The following is a 26,247-nucleotide window of genomic DNA, read 5'->3' as shown; positions in this document are numbered from 1 at the left end:
CCTTCAGGAAAGTGGTGGTGAACCTCGGACATGGGGACCAAATCCTGCCCTCTTCAGTTCCCCAGAGGGAACCCCCCCCGTCCCCTGCTCCCACCCCCTTTTTCCTAACCACAGATTCCCAGCTTTTGTGCAGTTTCCCCCCATTCTAAAAGGCTGAAATGCCACTCACAACTGTTACTTACTGGCAGTAAGAACTCTTAAGGTAGAACATGCTGGTAGGTGTTTTTCTTTTCGTTTCTGTATTTTGGCCCCACCTCCTCTCCCTTTAGCTCCACCAACCACTGGAAAGTGGCTTAAGGGCTTACCTTACTGTAACAAGGTGGCCAAGGTGTGTGAGTGTGCACATTCCTTCTTTTTTACCTGAGGTTCCACTCTTTTGTTTTCAGTGCTATGCAGTCCTTGAGCTTTCGGGGGTGGGGGGGATCCTAAGAAGCCTTAGCCAGGTCACCCTCCCTTGGAGCTTTTCAGTCCTGCTGCCTGCTGAGTGCCTGAAAGCTGAGCAAGGCATTTTTGGTTTTGTTGTTAAAAGGACACAACCGCCACCCTCACCTCCTCATTCTGCTTTCAGTAGGAAGTCCTGGCAAAGTCCTCTAGGAGAGGCTGAAAAGCACAGGGCAATGGGACTTAAGTTGAAAAAGAAAAAGCACACGCACACGCACCTCAGCCCCTTCACAGTAAGGTAAGCCCTTAACAGCTGCACACTATGACATTTCTCCAAAATTCTTACTATCATTGTGAAGAAAACAGAAAAAAACAATTGCCTCTTCCACAGGGAAGTGAAGAGGTTGCAAATGTACACAGCGGGATCCGGCCTAGCACGATTAAAAAGCGAATATCTAGAGGAAGCAAAGAGTTCTCTTGTTCTCTCTTCTCTCTGTGTGTGTGCGCGCGTGCGTGTAGAGCATTAATATGTATTGTTCAGTAAACAGTCTTCACACGCCACCTGGTGGAAATAAAATAATTATACAATAAAGCTCAGAAGGCTGCTTTATTGCCTACTGGGGAGGAAACGTCTTACTTGACCAACACATTAAGACGGAGAGTGACAAGATCCGCCTATTCTGCACAGTTTGCTCTGATGGCTTAAAAGGTCACTTCCCACTCTGTTGGATTCACAGATGCCTGTCTAAATTACTGCTGGTAGCTACTATAAAACCTTGCTTGGCCTGAGATCTGTACGTTTTTCAGTTTAAATCTGAGGTGTTCTGCATGACTTTATTCTGTGCAAATGCCTTGCCAGTTAACTAAAACATTTTATGCTGTGCGGAACACATTTGCCTTGAACTAAGTTTGCCAACTCCTCATGCACAGGCTAGGAGAGCCAGTGTGGTGTTGAAGGCAGAGTATTGGACAGAGTTCTAATCCCCACACAGCCACAATGCTCATTGGGTGATTTTGAGCTGGCAACTCTTTCTCAGTCTCATCTAGCTCACTGAGGATTTAAGAACATCCATGTATATCGAGGAAGGATGGGATACAAATAAATGCCTCTGGAATAGATACAGATCATTTAGGAATGGTGCCTCCCAAATACATTTCTGCCCCACTTCCCGTTGGAGACATAACACTCATTTTAGCAAGTAGGCAACTGTACTGCTGCAGTGTAAGTGCAGGAGATGCAATTTGAAAAAGCCATCATTGAAACTAAAGCGCTCAAAATAATAAACACAATGCCTGGGTCAGGAACTGGAAATCCTATGTAACACCATCACAATTTAAAACCAAAGAAGCACGTCATCATTTTAATATGTCAACATGGCATAGAGCATATTTAGTGGGGGAATGCCTACTGCATTTTATGTCCGCTAGGGGGCATATGAAAACTGTTTAATGGAACAATATTAAGTGAGGGGCTCAAAACATTCCTGTGATCCCACACACATGAACCTACGCTGGCGAATTAGTGTACACAAAAATTACAATCTGACCATGATAAACTCTGTTGCTGCCTTGCATTTAAATCCACCTCTTTAAGACTAGTTTGTACTACAGGGCGTGGATATGTAAAGAGTCCAGAGTACAGCATTACTAGCAGATAACAAAAATGAACTGAAAAAACTCCCATCTACATTCATCATTATAATCCATTGTTGTGTCATATTAATTAGATCCATTAGTGGCTTGTTAATCATTGTATTGGTCTGATAAGACTGTGGGTACTCTTTGCTTTTATATAAACTCAGAACTTGATTTGATATCACTTCCACCTAAAGAGGTCTATGAAACTAAAAACTGTGGTCAGCCCAGCCCATACAAACAACTGCAATTAAAACTATTACCTGAAAACTACTATTTAGTGTTATTGGCCACAATCCACTTAGAACTTTTCCTACACAATCCCTATTGAAACAAGTGAGAATAGTTCAAAACATTGCTAGGATTTACAAATGTTTATCACCCTTTCAATTAAAACTCCAGACCTGAAACCTGGAACAGAAACACGCAAACAAAATGAAAATGTACTAAAATTTAATCATTCATAAAAGCTGTAATTTAATCTGTGACAGTAAAACACAAGAAGCAATATTAGAGTTGGTTTAGTATATTATATATTTTAGCTTTCAAAGCCATAGAAATCAGTTATCCCAGTTTTTTTCCTATAAAAGACCCATTTTTTCCAAAGCATTATGCACAATTTTAATTAGAATATAATGGCAGAATGAAAATAATGATATTCCATAACTTTTTAAATATAAAATGAAGTCAATGACTTGGAAAGTTATTTGTTGCAGTGAGTTCAAAGGGTAAAATTTGTGTAGTTATATCTATCTTGATAGATATAAAGTATTAATGACTGACCATTTTTAGTGCTTGATGGGAGAAAAATTATGGTAAGAGGTCAATATGAAATTATAGTAGCAATATCTAACATTTGAAATGCATCCATGCTCTTTTGTATAATCATACAACTAGAGTCAATTATATTTATTATCACATCTGTTAACTGCTATTGCAAAGGAGAAGTACTATTGTCTTTAATTTCCAAGAGATATACAGAGAGCAATTTTCTTTTTCTTTTTTTCCCCAGGGACCTTTGTGCAAACCATTTTAAGATCTAAATTCTTCACATAATATATAAAAACAGAAGCCTCTTCAGATATGTTGTTAATTCATGGTGTAGTTATTTGAAGTACTGGAATGCTGGCACTTTCCAAATTAGGCAACAGTTCTTCATTCCTGTAATCTTGAGAAAAGAAGATAGAATGAAGTTAAAGTTAGTACTCAGACTTCTGAAACAAAAATATATTTAAACACACAGCATTGAAGACATTTTTTTCCAAAATATTCTTTTAAAAAATATACAGATTTCATGTCCCCAAAAATAGCTGTTTAACTAGATCCAAGTCTAAGAATTATTATTATTATTATTATTATTATTATTATTATTATTATTATTGGGAAATAGTGCTACTGTGTGTCCCATCACCAAGAGAGGTTAAGTTGGTGGGAACATGGGACAGGGTCTTCCCTGTGGCAGCACCCTGGCAGTGGAATTCTCTCAGAAAGGAAGTTATGCCCCCATTTTTGTTCATTTTTCGGTGGATGTCAAAAAAAATTGTTCCATATGGCTTAAGTATTTTAAGGGAGTAATGCCATGCATGTTTAGAAAGAAAGATGTCCTACACCTCCCAACATTCCCCACTCATCATGTACACAACATTTATTCTGTCTAAACATGCATAGGATTGCGCCTTAAATCTCTTAGCTTCACACTCTTGTTTTTAAGATCCTTTCTTGCTCTCAATTTCTGCTGTCGGTGCTGTTTCCAAAATGTTTTTAAAGTTTTTTTTAAAAAAAATTGTTGTAAGTTTCAACTGTAGGATGCTTGGGGCCTTATTTGAACCTAAAGGCAAGTCATAAATGAATATACATATAAATAAATAAATAAATAAATAAATATACATTTAGGTCTTGGGGGCATTGCATCGGTTGACATTCTCTGCCTTCAGAGGTTAGGCAAATAGTGACTAGAGATCGAGTCCTTTCTGTGGTGTTAAGACCATGGAACCCCCCTACCACTAGAGATGTTTTCTGACACTGACCTCATTGAGTTTTAGGAACCAGTTATAATGGTGTTAATTTGCTCAGACCTTTTAATGAACTATGGGTTATAATCTTGAGCATTGTGAATAGAGGCCTCCAGGAGGGGACTTTCTTGCCTCCTTCTCACTGCAATCCCGTACACCCTCCAGAATAGTATGGGATGGGGTACAGGAGACAGTTAGGTGGAGGTATTATATGTGAGCAGAACTGGGGAAGATCCCTTCAGTAAGCTTCCTTCCACTGACAGTTCTCAGGAGCCAACCTATTGCCATTGGGGATTCATTTGTCCAGCTGCTGTCTTATCAGGGTTTTACCAAAAGCGTACTTTTTGTAACGACATTTGTTTTTAAGATTTTATTGCTAGCGTTTTAAGTTATGTTTATTAGCAGCTACATACATTTTCTGGAATTGAAAGGGTGAGGTACAGACACTTTGAATAAACAACATGCAATAAATGCCACCTTTATTCAGATCAACTAAAATGTTGCATGGACATTTCCAGGCTTTTGAGATCATCAGTACTCTTCATCAGGTTGGATTAAGAAAAATGCAAAACAAAAATGGGATGAGAAAGGAAAGGATATCGCAGGACATGATGATGAAACCTATTCGGAGTACTGTAATGTGTTATACGTGGAGCGACTAGTACAATTTCAGTAGCTAGAATTCTTAATGGTTTGCCTAGGTGAAGCCATCCTTGTCAGTTTTCGAAGACCTACATGGGTTGCATATTCACTACCAAACCCTACTCAAGGTGCTGGTGCTTACCTTTAAAGCTCTAAATTGCATGGAGCCAAACTACCTAGGGAGGTTGTGGCCTCTCCCACACTAGAGGCCTTCAAGAGGCAGCTGGACAACCATCTGTCAGGGATGCTTTAGGGTGGATTCCTGCATTGAGCAGGGGGTTGGACTCGATGGCCTTGTAGGCCCCTTCCAACTCTGCTATTCTATGATTCTATACCTGAAGGCGCACTTCCATCCATGTCAACCTGCTCGTGAACTAAGATAATCAGTACAAACCCTTCCCCACGTTCCTTCTACAAGAGAAGTAGATTTATCATCTTCCAAAGAAAGGGCCTTCTCTGTGGTGGTGCCGTGACCTTGGAATGTCCTCCGCCTGCTGCAAATGCTGTTCAGTGCCAGGTGAAAACATGTTTATTTGCTCAGGCATTTTTAGGGATTGCATAAATTTATATTTAAAGTTATATTTTTAAGCTAGTTGAAATAGTTTTATGTCTTTAAATTTTATAATTTTATGTTGAGATTTTAGGTTATTTCTCTGTATTCAACGTTTAATTAATATGTACTCCTTTCCAGTTATCTTCTTTGGGATAAATTTAAAAATAAAATAGTCTACAACAGTCTTACAATGCAGATTTAATTCAGTTAGGTCATGCTTGGTGCAAAAGCTCTTTGGTGCAAAGGATCCAAAGCAACACACAGAGAGAAGTGTGGCTGCCGGTCTCTTACTTGTTCATTTTTTCTAATGGACTTTTTTTTATTTCTAACGGCTTTTGGATTTTTATTTTAGTATGGCAAGACTGAAAAATGGTTTGTTCAGACTGTATCTAAGCTCTCTATGCAAAGATCTGTATGTAAATTTCAAAAAGCAAAAGAAAATGTGACAACACATCTGTGCTTGGTAAAATGGCATTTCTGTTCTGCTCACACAAAAGATCAGTAACAAGAGGGTTAAAAAGCCAGATGTCAAATAGTAATGAGTCAGCAGGTGGCACTTCAACCTCAAGAGGAAGTATGTGCATGCAGGCCTGACTATGCATACAGATGACATATTGCCTAATCGGATCCAAACCCCCTGGCTGTAGTTAAGAGTTGTACAGATTTCATTAAATCCATTTTGTCTGTGTTTCGTGGACTGTCAGACATCTTTTGTTCCATCGTCCCCTCATTGAGGGAATCGAATTTTTAAAATCAGGATTTTGTTCTACTTGTGCTAATTAGCATTGGTGCAAATTTGCAAGAGCGGATTCACATTTCCGCACATTAATGCTCATGTGCACTTGCCCTGGTCCACAGGTTGGATTGATAGGAATCTGAATTCATTTGAATCCGTTGTGAATTTCTGACACTGCACATATGGGAAAATAGGGGGCACTGAAGAGCATCACTCTTTCAAAAGCTGATTAATACCATTTTTTTTATGCCAATGTCAACAATGTGCCTTTCAAGCCACAACTATCATAAAGCAGCTTGGGTGAGGGACTGAGCTAGATGGACCAAGGGTACAACTCCATGAGTAGTATCCAATTGCACCCCAGTGCTAATGACATTGTGCTAGTGTAAACCAACATGTACGCAATGTAATTAGCTCTTGCTAGGGCAATGGGGAAAAAGCGGCAATTTGCCATCAAATTTTGGCAGCAAATTGCTGCTTTTCCCCATTGCCCTTGCAAGCACAAGTTATGCTGTACAAGTGTTGGTTTACACTAGTGCATTACCGCTAGCGCTGGGGCACAACTGAATACTACCCAATAGAAGGTGGCTTTATATGTGTTCCAGTGTAATTTACTTAAAGGCAGGGAAAGGCAGCCTCTAGAGGAAAAGAACGCTTTGTACTAGTCCCGTGCCAAAATTTTTGATTTTTCCATTTTTGGCTTTTTGTGAGGGGGGTGATATAAAACCTCTGTTGAAAGAAGCTTGGAGCAGTGAGAATTTCAGAGAATTTTCTCTTTGGGGAGGGGGACAGAGTTTCTACATACTTTTTTAAGTGTAGGAAGTTTTGAGGGGTTATCTTCTTCTTCTTTAAATAAACATCCCTGCACTTGCAGGAGCCCAGGAGTTCTTCCTCAACGCCTATTGGAGACGGTGCAGTCACATGGTCTCCAATAGGCATTCATGAAGAACTGCCGGGCTCCTCCAAGTGCAGGGGGTATTTTTAATTTAAAAAATAGAAATAAGACCCCTAAACAACCTGCTACACTTTAAAAAAGTATGTGGAAATGCTGCACCCCTCCCAAGGAGAAAAATTCTCTGCAATTCTCCCCCTCCCTGCAAAAGAGGTAGAAAAAAAACCACTTCTTTTGCAGGGAGAGAAAAGGTTCCTAAAAATAGGAGTCAGGATTCGGCACAGCACTATTTTGCACCCTTAGCAAGATGAACCGTTGTCCCAGTTTGGGCAGGGACGAGGGTAAGGCGAAAAGGGAACCTTTGCAACGAGTATTTATTGTGCAAAGTTTGTTGTTATGGAAAGTCATCAGCAAACGAACTCTCAGCAGAGCAGGGATTCAGTGTAGTTACATTTGTACAGTGTGGCTAGTAGGAAATGCAACCATTATTTTGCCTACTGATAGCTCCTCCTATCGTGAAAAGTGGAAGACAAGCAAAAGAGCAAGAAGGCATGTGAAACAAGAGTTAATAGTTGGGGTGGGGAGGGTGAACCCTTGTGTCTTGCTTATAGCGTGGGAGACATTTGTATCCAGGCTTCAAAACCTGAGAAAAAAGGACGATCTTTCAAACATCCTTTATAAAAACCTCTGGAGCAGAGAAAATACTTGGCCAAATTATACAGGAAGATTATTTATAGCATGTACCCAAAACATGGGCAGCTTCTCATTCCTTTGCCAAAGGAACCCAGGAGGCCTCCAGTCCCCAGTTTACAATTGTCCTTCCATCACATTGTAGCTGCAAAGTTTAGATCAATGCGTCCCAGGAAGGCAATGCGATTTTCCCGGGGAAGCGGAGCTCTGCATTTGCTCACCTGGCTCAGAGCTGCTGCGTGCTGTGGGTCTAGAGCAGCAGACATGATTTCTTTTTAGGCTTCTTCTTTTCCACTGGTGTTTTTCTATTTATCTGTCTGACGAGATCATAAAAAATCTGAGAGAAAGGGAGAAAAGGATGGGGAGCCATTAGAGAAGCAGGTGTTACAGAACAGCAACCTCTTATACAATCCTATCATACAGCATAAAAGCTTTTGGCTAAATCAAGTGAGAAGGTGAGAAATAAATGGAATGGGAGGCTAGAAGAGGGAAATCCTTTCCACGCCTTCTTGGCTTGAAGATGGGTGAGGAACTCTAACCTCTTCCTGCAACAGGGCAGGACAATATTTAAGCTTAGGAAGTCCTTCCTACTGAGGTTTCCCCAATTATGTTCTAGCTGCCCCGATTGTGATCTAGCTGCCCCTGCTTTCCCATGGCTGCATCAAAAAACAAGACAGGAAATGCTCTAAAAATGAAATGAAATAAAAATCTACATGTTCTGATCAAAAATATCTAACAAAGACAATTTCATGCACTGGTTTATTGGTTCAAAAACTTTTTGTCTAGTAGAAGAAACTGAGTATTAGCAGTAGCTCCCAGTTTTTGCCATTATAAGCAACTGTCCAAATCTAAGCCGTAGCACCAATATGCCAACATATTAAATGAGGCAGCTCTCTTTGTCATAAGACAATCAGAAAGGGAAAGGGTTGCAGAGTTATTATTTCTGAACTCTTACAGTACATATAATGACCATATGATCACGGTAGGGGAAATATTATTTACCTCCCTGTGATTATGCAAACCCAGCCACTATCTCTTAAGAAAGGTTGACCGAGGTCTAAAGTCAAAGAGTTTCCCTTGCAATGTGTGGTTCCTTGGTGCCCATGATCTTAAATGTAAGGCTGCCATACAACACTGCCTTATCCTGTCATTGGTGTGGGGGTGGCCTGGTGGGGGATGGGGAGATAAAGGCACCTTCCTTTCCCAAGGGCTCGTCCCACCATGGCTCCTATCCACCGTAGCATGAAATCAGGAGCCGGAGGCTGCATGTGTATTTGCCTTGGGTGAAGCCAGCTTTGTAGTGACGCAGCTGTCGTATTTCACCTCACAGAAAACCTCACTTTACTCACTTCCCCCTCCCTGCCCCCAAATCTGTGTGATCCACAAATTCCAACAAGCTTTAAGTCTATGGTGTTTGGTCTGAGAACTGCAAAACCTAGAAATTGGATACTGCCTTGATATGATCTTTTTTTAAAAAAAGAAAAGAAAAGACTGAAGCTTAGCCAAGCACTTTCTGAAAGCATGATAAGGCCAGCATCTCTTCACTCTGTACAATAACACTCCGTAGCAGCAGTTAGGTTTCCCACCCTCTCTCCCAACTGGGTTTAAAGTTACATGGTTTTATGCTGTCAGCCCAAGGCAAAACACATTGGTTTGTACTCTCGTAAGGTCAAGCCGGCTTCTTGCTAGATGCTCGATGGAGCTTGGAGGTTGAGGATTGCACCGCAGAGAAGTGAGAAGAGGGTTAGGGTGTCTCCCAGTGGGGGCCTGGGTCGAGGCAGAAGGCATCCGCCGTCTTTTCCGATGAAGATGGCTCAAAAACCCCACACCTTATCAGTAGTCACTTAAAACACAGTTTGAGTCTCCAAAGTGCTTGGCCGCTTTTGCGCTAATCAAACACAGCCAGTAAAGCATGGGACTAGAGAGGCCTGGTTCACTTAGGGCAGCGGATGCTCTGTTTAAGCTGGGGATTCCAAGCCTCTTTCAGCCTGAGGATTGAATTCTATTTCAGTGAAGCTGTGGGATGGGAGTGGGCTGCACTACAGTGGTGGGTGGGGCCAAAGGCAAAAGGGGTGGGGCCAAAATACCAGCATATTTTAGCTTAAAGCTCTCACTGCCAGTAACTACGCCTTAGGAGAGGCATTTCGACCTTTTAGAATGGGGGGAAAACTCGCACAAACCTGGGGAACCACCAAACGATTAGTTGTCGGGGGAAAGGGGGTGGGGCCAGGGAAATGGAATGTGGCCATCGTGGAAACCCCAGAGGATTAGGAGCACGGGTAGGCTGGATTTGGCCCTTTGGACCTCAATACTGCATGCCTGGTTTAAGCCTAACAAAGCCTCATATGAATAGAGTGATTTAGAGAACACCTTATTTTCCCCACCACCACCCCACTTTCCCAGGTATCCCCAACATTGAATGGGGGGGAATCGTGGGAACAGCATGGACTGCACAGTCCGTTGAGTCCTGGACTGGACTCTGTTTTTTCCTTTTCAATATTTCTGGACGATTCTGCAAATCCTGGATAAAGTGTGGAGTCAGCAAAAGACAATCACTGAAAGGTCAACTTTGCAGATGGGCTTGATGGAATAATTGGACTATGACATAGTGTTAATTTTTCTATTAGTGCCAATTATGTATTGCATCATTTGTACTGAGAAGTGTATATAAAGAGTGTTTGGAATTACTGTAACCAGATTAAACCATCACTTTTGTTGCTGTGAAGCCTGTTGTAAGCTGTATATCATGTGACCATGTGTGAGTATTGAATTGTACATTGTCTTGCCATAACTAATTATTTTATGCCAGTAAAGTATTTATTTTTGTACACTACAAACAAAAATCTCTGCCTTATATTTTTGAGTCTTTGCTGTGTTCATAGTTAAGAGCCGCTGTATACTCTGCTATCACTGTGAGTCTGTATTTTACAGCACGCTTAAGTTCAGTGATTACCCCGACACAGTCAACGTGCTTGGGCGGTATCCAACAGTGTCATTCTGCAAATTCAAATAGCGCTAGTGGAGCTCTGCTGAGTCTTTCCATTACGCAAGCGGTTTCCCATTAGGCAAGATACACAACAGTCTGCATAAGAGTTATGTGCTGGTTGCGCAAGCATAATGCACAAAAAGCTTGTGCAAATGTAACTTTAGCTGGATTCTGAACCTAGTTTCCGCTTGCGCAACATCAATTGCGCTAAAGGTATGACACAGAGACACACAGTTGGATACGCCATTATTTGCATATTGCAGGTCTGTCTTATTAATGTCTTATTAAAAAGACATTAAAAATCACCCAAAAAGTCCATAGCAAAGGTGGGGATTCATTCCCAAGTTTAACACCCTGTTCCCTGCATGATATTAGTTTCTACCTTCAGTTGAAATATTGATCCATGAACACTTTACTCATCGCTCAGCTGCTATTCCAAAAAGGGGCAACCTGTTCCTGGGAAGAGTTGTGCCATACATTCCCCCAAATACTCCTGTGATGTCAGCCATCGCCCCTGAACTGACATTCACACCACTCTTATGCTGCTCTCATGGGTGGTTTATGCATGCAGCAACATGTCATTTCCCTCGATCTAAAAAAATCAGGACTGTGCCAATCCCTCTTTCCATAAAACATTTCTACCTCTACAATAAGTTTCTCCCATTTTGTCAAACGGAGGGTAGGAAAACACACAAAAAGGAGCAAAAATGTCTACTCCCTTTAAAGCGCCACCTGCCATATTAAAATAGGTCATCTGCAATGCTATAATAACAGCCTGATTAACACCTTCTCTTGGTAAACGAGAGAGGGGTGATCACAATCCACAGAGTACTGCTCTAAATTGACCAACTAAATATTATAACAGTATAGAACAGGGTGTCAGAAGAAATTCCATTAATGGCTTCCAGTGGATCCAAATAATTTACAGTTTAATTCTGTACATGTCTACTGAGAAGAAAGCTCCGTTGAGTTCAGGTAAGTAGCTACAGGACTGCAGCCTTAATCTCACATAATTAAAATATGCAAATTCTTCAGATATCTGCTCAATTAAAGGCTGCTGACTGCAATAATGGGGGAAACAGAGAGAGAGAGAGAGAGAGAGAGAGAGAGAGAGAGGGAGAGAGGGAGAGAGAGAGAGAGAGAGAGAGGAACATGAGCCATTGTTAGGCATGCATGAGAATTTCAAACACGCAATCTAACATGGGAAATGAGGTGAGCCCTAGCTTCAAGGTGGTGTTTGGAGCAGGGCTGTGCACAGCACTCCTGCCTTGCCTTGGAGGCTGTTTTGGAGCTTCTAAAATGACCCAGATTCAACTTGGGATGCTTTTGGGGGTGCCCACCTTGACTTGACACTGAAGCCAAGTAAAATTCACATACACACCCCAAGTGGGTCAATCTTACAGGTTCCTGGGTGCCGGATGTGCACCCAGGGAAGTCAGGAGAAAGGCCGACCAGGAGTCCACTGGACTCCCAACTCCTCCCCCTGCTGCCCCCCCAACCCAGAGCCACTGCTGGGACTTCCCTGGAAATGTATCCTCCTCCTAAGAGCCAGGCTGTGATTTGAAGATATTGTAGGGGCTCTCTGATTTTAGTATATGTGTGGATACAAACTACGGTGGCCATACAAAGGAAATGGCCCTTTATGGCCACTGTAGTGTGTGGCCATAGATATACTAAAAAGAGAGAGCCCCCACAATAACTTTAAATCGCGGCCTGGCCCTCAGGAGGAGGACATGTTTCCAGTTAAGTCCCAGTGGCGGCGGTGGGAGGCCAAGGAGGGTGGGGAGGGAGAGAGAATTCAGTCCAGTGAGTCTAATGGACTCACCTAGACTCATTGCTGGCCTTGCACCAGCTTTTCCAAGTAGATGGAGGGAAGAGCCCAGTATCACCCCAAATCAGCCTGAGGCACCCCTGAGGCTTTGGTGCTAGTCTGCCTCGGGGTGCCTCAGGCAGAGCAGGTATCACTCCAGATTGGGGGCAAGGCAGTGCACAGCCCTAGTTTGGAGAATCTCAGCAATTATGAAAATCATTTGAATGCACATCCCTAACCATTGTTGCCATTCTCAAGCAGTGTAATCTTCTCTTTCATGTTCGCTCAGCTTCTGCTGGTGAGAACCAGGTGGGCAAAGTGTTGCTTTCTATATTGCCACTTACTGTATTCAACAAAGTCAAAGCAAGTGTGACTAGATCATTTTGGATGAGAACCCTTTTAGATTCTGAAATAAGGAAATTACAAGTGGAAGTCACTTGTTGCTTCCAAAATGCAAACTAATGAAGCAGTCTTTAGTAGCTTTGCAATCAGAAGAATATTAAAGATCAGTCCAGAAACTGATTCTGTTCCAAGAACAAATTTACAAACTGAGGAAAAAGAGAGAGACTTCCTTGAAAGCCTTCCTGTACAAAATTTAAGGTATGGAAAGCAAAGATGTACCAAATACTGAAAGCACAAGTTACTCTAGGGATGTACAGATTTTGTTAAATCTGTTCCGTCCATGTTTTGTGGACTGGTAGACGTTTTTCGTTCCATCGTCCCCTCATAGACTGAATTGGATTTTTCTCAATTTCCTGAACTTTGCGTTCGAAAGTACAAACCTGGGCAAATCCGCAGTTCCAGAAATGTGCAACTCCCCCCACTCTCACACTTTAATTATTGGCAGCAAGAGCTTCAAGCTAAAAGATGCTGGTATTTTTGGCTTCATCCCCTTTTGACTTTGGTCCCACTACAGGATTCCCCCCTCCCTCTGCAGAACTTCTCTGAAATGGAATTCGGCCTTCGGCCTGGAAGGCATTCAACACCTCTGGCTATGGTAATGTGTCTCATTCACCCTTTTGTGGGATCAATGATTTTGTAACTACTATCTGCTCTTTCAGATAACTGAGATTAAGCTAACAAAGATGTTCTCATTTCCTGAAGGGAGAAGAAGCTGCACTTGCTCTGCAGCCCAGGGCAGTTTTTAATGACTTTTAAGCAATTGTTATTGTTGTGGTTAGGTTTTTAACCACAGAAGGAAAAGGACTCTAAAGAGTTAAAAAGATGTCCTTGGCCAAATTGTCTCTGCCAGGAGAAGTCCAGTATGAAGCAGATTCTTCCCTGGCCTACGTGCGGTACGAGATGTACAAGATGAAGAGACTATTGGTTAATTGAGCCAAGGAGAAAAGTGTATTTAAGAAGTCCATGTTGTATGGCTTCTTACTGCTGGTTCTTACTGCTGGAACTTACTGCTGGAACTTACTGCTGATGTTATACTGCTACGTTGTTGCTGTACTGTGAAAGGACTGTATATATGACCATTTATTCTGTAAGTAATTTATTTAGTGTCAGTAAAGCTTCTTACTGACCAAAGACCGTGAGTGCTTCTTTTTGTTCCTAAATTCAAGCTGAAACCATTTCCAGACTCTACGCTGCTGCTATTTCGCACTCTGCTATATTTTGGGTAAGCAATTACCCCGATAGGTTATGGGCCCAGAGAAAGTCTGGAAGGCATAATTTTTGGTTGCTGGAAAGCTTGAGAGCAAAGGAACGCTGGAGGGAAAGACGGAGTCGAGCTCAGGCAGTTCATCGAGCTCAGACGGGTCTGTATCCAGTGTGAGTCGCGCTCCAGCCCAGCCGGTGAGGATGGCCCAGGTTCAGATGGCATCCAGTATTCCGGTGGAACGGCTGAATGAGAGAAATTACTTAACGTGGTCATTCAAGATGGAAATGTTTTTGAAGCGGGACAGATGTTGGAACGTCGTGAGTGTCCCGAGGCCGGTTGGTCAGACTGCTCAAGAAGCACAAGTGTGGGAAGAGCAGAATGAAAGGGCCAAAGCAAACATTGTCTTGAGTATGGAGGACTCGCAAATTGTCCATATCAACAGAGATGAGACGGCAAGAGACAGCTGGAATGCGCTGAGACAGATTTATGTGCGTGCGTCGGCAAGCACACGGCTGAGCCTCACCAGAGAGCTGTATCGGTTAAAGTTGGAGGAGGCTGGAAGTTTGGCAAATCATCTCCAACAGGTGAGATCTCTATTTGTCCAGTTGCAGGAGGTCGGAATCGTTTTTACGGAAGAGCATAAGTGCTACCTGATTTTGGGGTCGTTGCCTCAAAGCTGGGACATTCTGACAACCAGTCTGGAAAGTATGAAGACTGATGAACTCACTCTTCATTATTTGACGGGTCGTTTGCTCCAAGAAGAGAAACGGCGTCTTTCCAGGAAGGAGGAAAACTGCCAGGAAAGGGTTAAGCAGTCAGCCCTTGGCAGCAGAGAAAGAATGCAGAGAGATAAGTGTTTCCAAGACAACAGTGTGGAGAGAACCGCAGTTGCAATAAGAAAGTGTTATTTTTGCAAACAGCCGGGTCATATCAAACGCTTCTGTAAAAAGAGGAAGAAGGGAGTTACACAGGCTGGAGAGGAGAAGGAATGCTCGAATGCATTTGTTTCAGCCACAGTGAGGTGTAACGAGGCCCAAGAGGTTTGGCTGATTGATTCTGCGTCGTCCAGAACAATTTCTAATAATCCAGAGGCGTTTCGGAAGTTGGAACCAAGCAAGGTGAAGTCAATCACGCTTGCAGATGGACGAACGTCGAGGGTGGAAGGAATTGGCTGTTGCTACGTTCCATGTCTGCAAAAGGAGTGTGAACAGGTTCTGTATGTTCCAGATTTAGATTTTTGTCTCCTTTCTGTTAGTGCTCTAACGTCTGAAGGATATGTTGTTACGTTTCAGAAGGATGAGTGCCAAGTGATTAAGGATGGACAAAATGTGGCACTGGGACATGTTAAAAATGGACTGTTTTACATGGGTGCAGGTAAAGAAAGGGTGGCACAAACTGGTAACGTGCCAGACCATAAAAATTGTGTTCATGAGTTGCACAGGCGTTTAGGTCATGCAAGTTTTAAAGTGTTAAGTCACATGCCTCAAGTGTGTACAGGGTTAAGCTTGCGAAACTGTAAAAATTTCTTGGATTGTTCAATCTGTCATCAGACCAAATCCCGGGTGCAGAACATCTGCAGGAAAAGTGACAGGGTGTCACAAAAGCCTTTTGAATTGGTGTTTATTGACTTGGTAGGGCCATTCACGCCTACACAAGGGGGATCCAGTTACGTGCTTGTAATTCTGGATGATTACACACGCTTTAGTTGGTGTTATTTACTGAAGCGAAAATCAGAAGCTTTTGAAACTTTTAGGGATTGGAAAACTTGGGCGGAAAAGTTCTTTAACAAGCCCATTATTTCTGTGCAGTCGGACCGTGGGGGTGAGTTTGTTTCTGGAAGGTTCTGTGAGTGGTTTAGGAAAACAGGAATCACACACAGGTTAATAGATCCCCAAACTCCTTTTCAAAATGGGTCAGTTGAGAGAAGAATTGGAGTACTTCAAATGAAGAAAGATTCTCTAATGGCTGATGCAAACGCTGAGCAAGATTTGTGGGGAGAAGCATTTTTAACCGCAAACTATTTGTGTAATAGAACCTGGAGCAGGGTTACAGGCAGTTCGCCTTACTGTTTACTTTTTGGTTCAAAACCAGATTTGTCTCACTTGAGAACATGGGGGTCTTGGGCATACGTGCATATCCCAAAGTCCAAAAGATCTAAAGGTGAAACCAAGTCTGTGAAATTACGTTTTGTGGGTTATTCTGGCATGCAATCCAAATCTTGGCGATTTTCCCTAAGTCATGGGAAGGTGGTTGTTTCTAGATCTGCTACTTTTCAGGAGGCAGGTTGGGACAGGATTCAAGGTTCCCAAGTTCTGTTAGAAACTGTGAACAACCAGGAAAAAACAGTAACTCAGGGGTTAACTTCTCAGAGCCCTCACATCTCTGAGAAGAGTGTTTCCACTCCCAAAAGTGGAAGGGAGGAGGGAAATGAAAGGGAGGAAGAAATTGCCAGTGTACCTCGTCGTTCACAAAGAAAAAACAAAGGAATTCCACCTTTAAAGTATTCAGATGAATTCAGTGTTTGTTATGTGAAGTCTGAACCTGAGAGTTACAGTGGTGTGTTGAAATTGTCTGAACAAGAGCAAGAAAAGTGTTTTCAGGCAGCGAAAACTGAAAGGAGGTGTTTTCAAACACACGTGTCTGTATGCAAAGGGGCAAGCAAAAGAGTACATGATTGTGGAGCTAGTGGTTCGTCTACTGGTGGCAGGGAGTTCCCAAGACCACATTCAAGAAAACTCAGCCCAAAGCTGCAGGAAGGGTTGAAACTGAAGTCTCTGGGGAAAGTTAGGTGTTACCTTGGTGTAGAGGTAGAAAAAATTTCCAATGGAAGTTACCTAATAAGCCAGAAGCAGAAAGTTTTAAAATTGCTGAAAGTTTGCAAGTTGGAAGATTGCAAAGTAGTTCAACGCCCCAAAGCACAAAGTTTTTCAACAGTGCTTGGAAGAAGAAGAAAAGAAAAGCTTACATATAAATAAGTCTCTGGGAAATGTAACACACAGAGAAATGTACACAATGTTGGGATTGTTGTAAACATGTAAAGTTGTTTTCTTACAGGTGAAATGTAATGAAATGTAAATTGTATTTTTTCTGTAGTTAAAAATGAAAGGGTGTTGTGGTTAGGTTTTTAACCACAGAAGGAAAAGGACTCTAAAGAGTTAAAAAGATGTCCTTGGCCAAATTGTCTCTGCCAGGAGAAGTCCAGTATGAAGCAGATTCTTCCCTGGCCTACGTGCGGTACGAGATGTACAAGATGAAGAGACTATTGGTTAATTGAGCCAAGGAGAAAAGTGTATTTAAGAAGTCCATGTTGTATGGCTTCTTACTGCTGGTTCTTACTGCTGGAACTTACTGCTGGAACTTACTGCTGATGTTATACTGCTACGTTGTTGCTGTACTGTGAAAGGACTGTATATATGACCATTTATTCTGTAAGTAATTTATTTAGTGTCAGTAAAGCTTCTTACTGACCAAAGACCGTGAGTGCTTCTTTTTGTTCCTAAATTCAAGCTGAAACCATTTCCAGACTCTACGCTGCTGCTATTTCGCACTCTGCTATATTTTGGGTAAGCAATTACCCCGATAGTTATTTACTGACAAATGAAGCACCTACTCATTCTTCTATTTCAGTGACTTTTCAACCCATGTCAGCTGAGAATATTTTATGTATAAAACAAAAGAATGTTGTGGCACCTTAGAGAGTAACAAAATTATCATGGTATAAGCTTTTGTTGACAGAGTCCATGAAAGCTTATTTCATAATAAATTTGTTAGTGTTTAACAAGACAATGGATTCTTTGTTCTTTTTACTGCAACATGGCTACCCTTTTGGAAACTTTTTATACCTGTTCACTGCTGTTTCCCTACTCTTCCACTGTTTCGGCTAGGGGTTTCTTTTTGGGGGCGGGGTTCCTCAAGTGATACCAGACAGTCAGAGAACACATGGCAAATGTGATATTATCATGATACTACAGAGAAAATTTGACTATGTGATGAGGCCACTGTGGGCAGATGGTTAGGTCAATGTATTCTGCACTGGTCATGTGAATGTTCCCAGCTAATAAGACCTTGCTCTGAATGTATCATCCATTTTCAAAGCATTCTCACATACAAACAAATAACTGAAATGGGTGGGGGGAGGCATTTTTCATTGCTGCAAAGCATTTTCATGTTCTTTTGGCTCATCCTTACAAACAACCCTCATCCCAAACCTCCATCTATGCAACAATGCCTACCAATTTCCTCCTTCTATTTAGGTGCATGAAACAATCCTCAGAACTGGACAATTCTACTTCTAAGAGACACAGCTTGAGCTTGAACTATGGGCCTTGAAAGATTAAAATGCGGTGTATGGCACACCTGTTTACACAGGTGCTCACCAAGCAAACATGACAAAAGCATTCAAGCACCACTTTTAGATCCAAAGTAAAAGCAGCAGTAAAATTGGTATGGGCCTCTCATCTAAGGCATTAATTTTCTCTTAGATAACATGATAGCAGAATGAATCCAAAATTGAGTGAATACAGACATCCTGCAATGTGAGCTCCTGTGCTTTACTTTGGCCATATGTACGGGGGCAAGTCTCACTTTTGATGAATGCAATTCTATATCTAAAACAGCAATGATGGCTATGTGAAAAGCATCCTTCAGAATGGATCCACCAGCATGTGGGTTTCTGACAGGTCTGAATAAACAATACAATAGGACTATACAAATATCTATGTGAGGGGAAGGTGTACATACACACACAAAAACACTTAAGGCCATTTGTATTCTTCCTTGTGAAAGATCAACCAATAGTTACCTCGTTAACATTGATTTTAGACTTCGCAGATGACTCTAGAAAGGCACAGTTACACCACTGTCTTGCTAAGTTCTGTCCCTGTTCTTTGCCAACTACGCGTTCATCTTCCAGATCACATTTATTGCCAACCAGAATCATGGGAACCTGTGCAAAAAGAATAAGAGGGTAATGAATAAATGGGACTCAAAACAATGTGCTTATTCTGGAATGGACTGCAAAAATAATTGCTGGACAAGTTTAGCCATCTCTAAGCATACACTTGAAACAAATCTCCATTATTAGTTTCATAGCTTCCATGTTTTTTGTTTAACAGGCTGATTTCACTGCATTGTTTTCTACTGCTCAACTTGTTTCAGAAGCTAAAATTCAAGAAATTCTAATTTGTAAGTTCAAAAACTTCAAAAATGTATTTTCATTGTCTTGAAAATATGATAGAATCTTTCCACAAAGTTTACAACATAAACTGTCCTGCACCTTAGGGTTGGGGGGGTGGGGGTATAGGGAATTGACAGTTGGAAACTATAAGGCTAATCTTTGTTGTACAAAATCCCTATGTACCCCGGTAAGTAAAGTTTGAAAGTACATTTGTGGATCAGAGACTTGATTGTGCATTAGGTACTTGCAGGCAAGTAAGCAAACAAACAATTTTGCACTTTGTGATTACCATGGCTACATAGCACTGATCATTAAACAGTTTCATGGCAACTATCAAACAAATGAAGATATCATGGGTTTGGAAAGTTCATTGATACATGATTTATTTCCCTAAGCACTTATCCTAATGCCAGTTTCTAGAAAAAACACAGAGCTGACATTTCAAATGCTAAGCCAGACAGTAGTTACCTTTCAATTTAAGCTTAATTTAGACAACAGGATGTGCATCACTTCCTAAGAAATCTCCTGTATATGTTGGCCCTAGTGACTTGACCTGCTTAGGCGATAAATGCTTTCCTCCCCTTTCTGGAAATGGCACTGCTGAGTCGTGAAATGCAAGGATTCAATGATACGTGTTTTTGTCAATGAATTTGCCTGTGCTTCCCCATTTGGGGCAGTTTAGCCTGAATTCTCAACACAGATGCAAAACCTGTAAAAGAGATCCTATGAATGCAAGTGAATACAGAACATTGCACCTACATATTTTGAACATTGTAGGAAAGCCAATACCACTGATACGATGACCCAAGTTTGAAGGGGAAAAAATGGCAGGGAAGAACGGAGACATATTCCATTTGAAGAATAATTGAATCAGAGTTGGAAGGACCATTGAAGATCATCGACTATTTATTTAGAGTATCTAGCTTCTGGGAAATTCACAAGACTATCAAGGTAGCCATCTCTAATAAGAGGTATAATTCCTTTGGACACGAAAGCTTCATTTATTATCACTGGCAATTGTTCTTGGTAGACCTGGCCTCTATGAATTTGTCACAGTCTATTTTTAAAGTATTCACATAGTAATGCAACTCCAAGGAATCTGGAGGTCCCACTATAATCTCTAAACTAAGTTGCACATACGAATATGTTCAGATTTGGAAATTTAATTAATACATAATTGGTAAGTGATGGGACCCAGAGGACAGTTCAGTGGGCTCAGGGAGCATCAGTTGGGCAATAGGTGCTGTTTCCTAAACTTAAGTTGCAATGCTATAAAAACTGACCTGGGAGAAAGCCCCACTGAACTCAATGTGGCTTACTTCTGAAAAGACATGTTACATTAGTACCCACTTGTTCTCGTTGGCTTTTTCTTAATTTTGGGGCTGCTGGTTTTATTTGTAAGTCACTGGTTTTTATTGAAAATGATGTTTTCTACTGTTTCTTTTGTCTTATATACCTCCTTTGGATGGCTCCACCATTAAAGCTGGCCTATTTTTTTTTTAAAAAAATGTATGCATTAATCCTTATTTCCACAGCACTCCAGTAGTTTGGGTTTAGACCTATTTCTATAAATAGTTTAATAGTAACGTAACTTTGATTAAGTTATGAATGGTCTTGGTAAGAAACACATTATTTTCTTGCATGTTCTCAATATGTTAGAATTTGGGGTCATCCAATAAATAGTTTAAGGACAAATAAATTTTTTTTTTCAAACAACAAAAACTATTATAAATGCTTCTGGCAATTAAGCGATGTGCTGGAGATAAAAGCAAGATCTAAAGGCTTATAATCTAATAAGAGCATTCACTATGGAATGCATAATTAAGACATAATTCATTGCCACAAGATATGGTGATATCTACTAGCTGAAATAGCTGTAAGAAGAATTAGACACGTTTACAGAGGACAGATGTATAATAGTTATTAGCTGTGAAAGCAAAAAACGAAACAGTCATAGTCATGTCTCTCTCACTAGATAAACTAGATCTGATGTTAAAATAGAATTCCCTAACATACTAACCCCTAGAGGGACTTTGTGAGTGGATGTTTTCAGCATCTGTGAAGAACAGACCCTGCTGGATCAGACCAAACATCCATCATCTAGCCCCTCACATTATGTCCCCTCAATTTATATCCCAGCTTATTACCGATGCCTCAAGGAGGTTAACAACAGCGACTAATATGAAAACAAGAACACATGATAATATTAAAATGTAGCCACTGAGATGGCAACTTGCAGCAGAACACCAGCCCTTTAGAGGAGGAGGCTTCTTAATCCTCCAAAAAGTGCCCCCATCAGCGACTTTTAATGCTACCAGGAAAAAGACAAGAAACTTGCAGAAGAAAAGCATGAGGTAAAGGGGTTAAGAAGGCCCTCTCCCACTATGGTGGTCTTCTGCATATCCAGCAGCTAGATTGCATTAAAAATGTATCTGCGTGTGGGCGAAGGGAGGGAATCACAGAAGTACATATAATGTGCAGTTCCACCCTTAGACACTGTTAGAATGCTGGACATTTGGTCTGATCGAGCTGGGCTGCTCTTAACAGATGCAGTTAACATCCATTGAAAGCACAACCTACAGCACGAATGATGCCAAGGAACTGATAATGCAATACAAAGCCTATCAGCTTGGATTACATAGTGATCAGTAGTGATTATAGTACAGGACCCGCTTAACAGCTGTATGATGAAATATGACACCAAAACTTATCCAGGCACAGCTTCTTCCATTTATCAGTGGTGGAATCCCCTGATGAGAAGGTCAGATAATATATGTATAGCAAGCCAATTGTCAGAGTTAGGATTCAACTCTGCCAACTGGCAAACTTTCACACACAACTTAGTGCTATTTTTCTTGGTACAAATCAAATATATAAACAAACAGCATTAGGAGATTTTTTGTAAATCTAAGGCCTAAGGTTTATCCCAGGGTCATCCCTGCCTGCTCCTGGGATATCCTGTGTGTCATTTACATGAACAGGAATGACCCCGGGATGATCCCGGGATAAACCTTAGGACTAGCTAAGGCCTAAGAGGCTATACACAATGAATGTAACACATTATTTCCCCTGCTCTCGTATTTAGAATTGGCAACAAGATGAGTAGCACCATAGATGTTTAATGCAGGAAAAACCCAGGAGTCATAAAAGGAGGACTGCATTAAAAAGAAAAAAGGAACTGTTTTAAGCAGGAAGTTGAACAACAAAGAATATGCAAGAGGCTTCAAAAGTAGATTGAAAGGAGCCAAACTGATGCAGTATGCTGAAGCCCGTGTGAAAAGAAACCAAATTCAGTAACAGGAACTGATACTTCTGATAAGCAAGTGCAAAACACATTTTAGCGTTCCTTTTCAGTTAAAGCCTCACACAACTATAGAGGGTTCAAAAGTTGACCACACGTGTTGAACTATCTTTTCTCTGAATTTTGAAACAATCGAGACACACTAACATTTCCCTGGATTCAGGCTGGTTTTGTCAGAACCACCAACTCTGGAATAAAGCAATTATTATCATGGTAGGAGTTCCACATTGGTTATGAAACATGGAGTGGGTGGTGGGTAGGGGGTACTTTGAGACATGCACTACAACGTATCTATGTTTAATAATAGCCTCAAAACTGGTGGGAAATGCTGTTGTAGAGAAAATGTATCCTCTTCTGGAATCTGTACAGCACAAAGTCCAGTTTTAGCACATAACATGGAAATAAGCGGCTTTATTAAAATCATTTTGAAGCCTGGCAGAGTCAATATATGGCACTTTGATAACTGCTTGCCAAGGTCAAGATCCTAGGTGATAGCTATTAATACTGATTTAAACGAAAATGCATATCAATGTTTCTGCACATAGAAGCTCAAAGAAAAAGGATGATGAAAAGATAAGAGCACATACAGGGGAACAGCACAGCCTGGATTCAATTCCCTGATGTGCTCCATGTTGCCTATATGGATCTGGGCAAATGCTTTAACAGAGCAATCCTATATAGTGTGGGGGAAGAGATTTCATGGAAGAGAACATCCACTCATCTGAAAGCTCACTGTGGGTAGGGTGGGAGGTGCCCCCTCTGGCTTTTTCAGTTCCTTAGTTTTTTTTTTCATTTCTCCCATGAACTGCCAAGGCAGGGAAGAACTATGGTAGCTCCAAGGCTGGTGTAATTTCAGGGCCTGTTTGGGGATGGGGTCAGAGTAACTAAGAAGGCTTAGGATCCTGTAGATCTAGGGCCTCTGCAATATACCCCTGGACCTCTTAGCAGCAGAAGTGCCATCCAGGTAGCAGGACTTTTTCTCCACGGGAGGAACGGCACTGCTGCCCCATCCAGTGGCACCTTAGCCACCCAGCCAAGGAGCATAGGGTTGCTTCCTAAGTTGGATACAAAGCAAGAGGGCCAAGGCAGGTAGTCGTCTTGACGAGATGCTATGTTGCATGTATGGGAGGAAAATTCATTTGGGGATACATAAATCAGGCAGACACAACACACCTCCTCTTCATGGAACAGAATTTAACAACGTATCAGTAAGCTATATTTTACAAGTGTTATTCTCCACAGGTTGTGGATAGTATAACCAAGAGGACTACGCTTCCATAACTTATGAGAATTGCTTATGCCATGAGATTTTGAATACACCTATTTTGTTCTTAATGAAATACCTGATTAGCTAGATTACCATTCAAATAGTAACGGTAAGTAGAAACTACATCTCTACTGCAGAGCCACAAAATCCATCTTTAGGAGAAAGTTATCCTGACCTGCTTTGGACGACATGACAGTTCATGATGGCTTAATTTACCCCCAGGGGTTGTCATGTTATGCCACTTGAGCTCAAGAGCCATTTTTACATGGTGCTTGCAGGAGCTCAGCTTGCTGTGGCTGTTGTGTCAGGCAGCAGGGATTGTTTGAGGGTCAGAGAACCCTAAAATAACCCACGGCTTGCTTTAGGGTTATTTGAAGGTTATCTAACCCTCAAACAATCCTTGCCCCCTCAGTTCACACGATACAACAAGCCACAGCAAGCCAGGCACCCACCATGCAAAAATGGCACTCACAGGCATGTGACATGCACAGAACCCCATGGGTTAATGTAGCCATGATGGGCTGTTGTGTTGTCTGAACCAGATCAATGGGAGTTACTGAGCCTTCTAAAAATCTGGCAACTTGTTTCCGTATTGAATCACGAATTATTGTTTGGGGGATCGAGCTTGAGTGTCAGTGTATAAGCAAATGGAAAAATTACCACTTCTTATGGGACTCAAACTTTTCTAGAGTTGAACCCGTTTAGGATGCTGGGCATTGGCCAAGATGCTGGGCAGTAATATCCATGTGAATAAAGAAAGGTTTCTCAAATATCTAAATAGGGAATTTTATTCTATCATACAAAAGCATTCTAGAACAGTGTTCTTCAGTCATATAGGCATTGTGCAAAAACAGATGCTGACTTGTTTAGTTAGACAAAGATTCCAATGGCTCATAAAGGGGGGGAAAACTCATCTACTTACGTCTTCAGTGTCTTTGACCCGTAAGATCTGTTCCCTCAGGTCCTGTAAGTCATTGAATGTAGACTGTGCTGTAATAGAATATACTAGTGCAAAACCCTGACCATTCTTCATATAGAGATCCCTCATTGCTGTAAATTGTTCCTGTAATCAAAAAGTATTTTAAAAAATTAGCTGTTAAGTATAACTAGCTGTTTAGTATACACAATAAGAGACTCAGATTTAAGCAAAAACAGAAAAATGCTATGGCTAACTTGAATTTTCCACTCTTTGATCTTGCAGAAATCCAGAGAAGCATGTGAATTTAATTTTAAAGAAGCCAGTTCTCAGAACCAAAAGCAAAATAAATACCCAAACAGTGAAGTTTTCCCCATACTTAAAGGGTTGCAACACACCTTACAACAGAAGTTTGCACCAGCTTCTACCGAGAAAGGCAGATACATATATCATTCCAGCCCCCTCTCTCACATACACACAGTAGTCAGTGAAACACTCATTAAGAAAAAACACACATGCTGAAAAAAACCCTGTGCAGCCATGTCATACGAAATCCATAACAGAAGCCCACATCTACTGTAAGATGTGAAGCAGGCTTTAGACGCAGAAAGATTTGGGGAAATCATTTGAGAATATTAAGAACCACTTTAGGCTTTAAGACAGGGTGGGAGGGGGAAACTTAGGGCCATTCAGATACTGTTGGACTGCACAGCCGTTGTCCCTGACCATTAGCCATGCTGGCTGCAGGTGATGGATGATGAAATCCAACAGCATCTGAAGGGGGGCCACAGATTCCCCATCCCTGCTTCAGGCAATAGCCACCAAAACAGCCAAGTAGAAGTGCGGTCTCATTTAGGTGGCAACTGTGTAGTACATTTTTAAAAGTTATTTCATAGCGCGTACACCCTCACCCTCACCCGCTTTCCCAATCAGCTTCAAAGCGAGAATGTTAAAATCAAGCTGTTAACTATTTTAGAATTCTGGCAATAACATTCTAATTAAAAAACATCTTAGTGAAATTCTGTATTTGGACCCAAAAAACCAGCACGGAATTTCAGTTTATTCCTAATAAAATCAAAACGGCAAATGCAGTTGTACAGCTTGAGCTAATCTGAACAGGGTTATTTTTTTATAAAGGACAAGAAATATTATTTATTTATGTACTGGTCATGAGACATCGTTAAAAAGGTAAACAGCATTTCATACAATAGCGACAAAGAACGACAAAGAAGAAGAAGATTTTCGGCTCCAAGAATCTTAAAATCTAAAATCATCTCTTGTGATCTTAGGGCCCTCTTCAAATAAGGGTTTCAGATTTCATGGTAGATCTCACTTACTGTTCCTGCTGTATCGAGGATTTCAAGCATACACTGTTGACAGTCTACTTCCACTTGCTGAAAGACAGAGAGAAGACAAGCACCATTTTGTGAGAGTTCACAAGTACAACAAACAGTATAGCAGGCAAGGGATAAAATAGTAGTTCTTCCACTCAAATGATGACTACCTGCCAAAGTCTATTAACTGTGATCAGGAATCTATGAAGCTACTAAGTCAGACCATTGGTACTGTCCCCACTGACTAACAGCAGTTATCCAGGGTTCCAGACAAGATTCTTTCCCAGCCCTAGCTAGAGATGCCAGGAGT

General features: G+C 41.3%; 1 protein-coding gene across 2 annotated transcripts in view; it reads right to left on the bottom strand.

The window, feature by feature from the left end:
- Positions 1-2,452: 2,452 nt before the first annotated feature.
- RAP1A (RAP1A, member of RAS oncogene family) overlaps positions 2,453-26,247 on the bottom strand; it is a 113,827-nt gene continuing 90,032 nt past the window's right edge. For both annotated transcript variants that reach the window (XM_063143047.1, XM_063143056.1), the window contains 5 exons: positions 25,941-25,997; positions 24,610-24,750; positions 18,745-18,888; positions 7,763-7,878; positions 2,453-3,184 (listed from right to left, as the gene is read on the bottom strand). In XM_063143047.1, the coding sequence (XP_062999117.1) occupies positions 7,792-7,878; positions 18,745-18,888; positions 24,610-24,750; positions 25,941-25,997 (429 nt within the window). In that variant the 3' untranslated portion in view covers positions 2,453-3,184; positions 7,763-7,791. The remainder of the gene's footprint in view (positions 3,185-7,762; positions 7,879-18,744; positions 18,889-24,609; positions 24,751-25,940; positions 25,998-26,247) is intronic.

Source organism: Elgaria multicarinata, chromosome 1, assembly GCF_023053635.1.
Source record: "Elgaria multicarinata webbii isolate HBS135686 ecotype San Diego chromosome 1, rElgMul1.1.pri, whole genome shotgun sequence".
NCBI classification, from domain to species: domain Eukaryota; kingdom Metazoa; phylum Chordata; class Lepidosauria; order Squamata; family Anguidae; genus Elgaria; species Elgaria multicarinata.
This window is presented reverse-complemented; position numbering and strand designations above follow the sequence as displayed.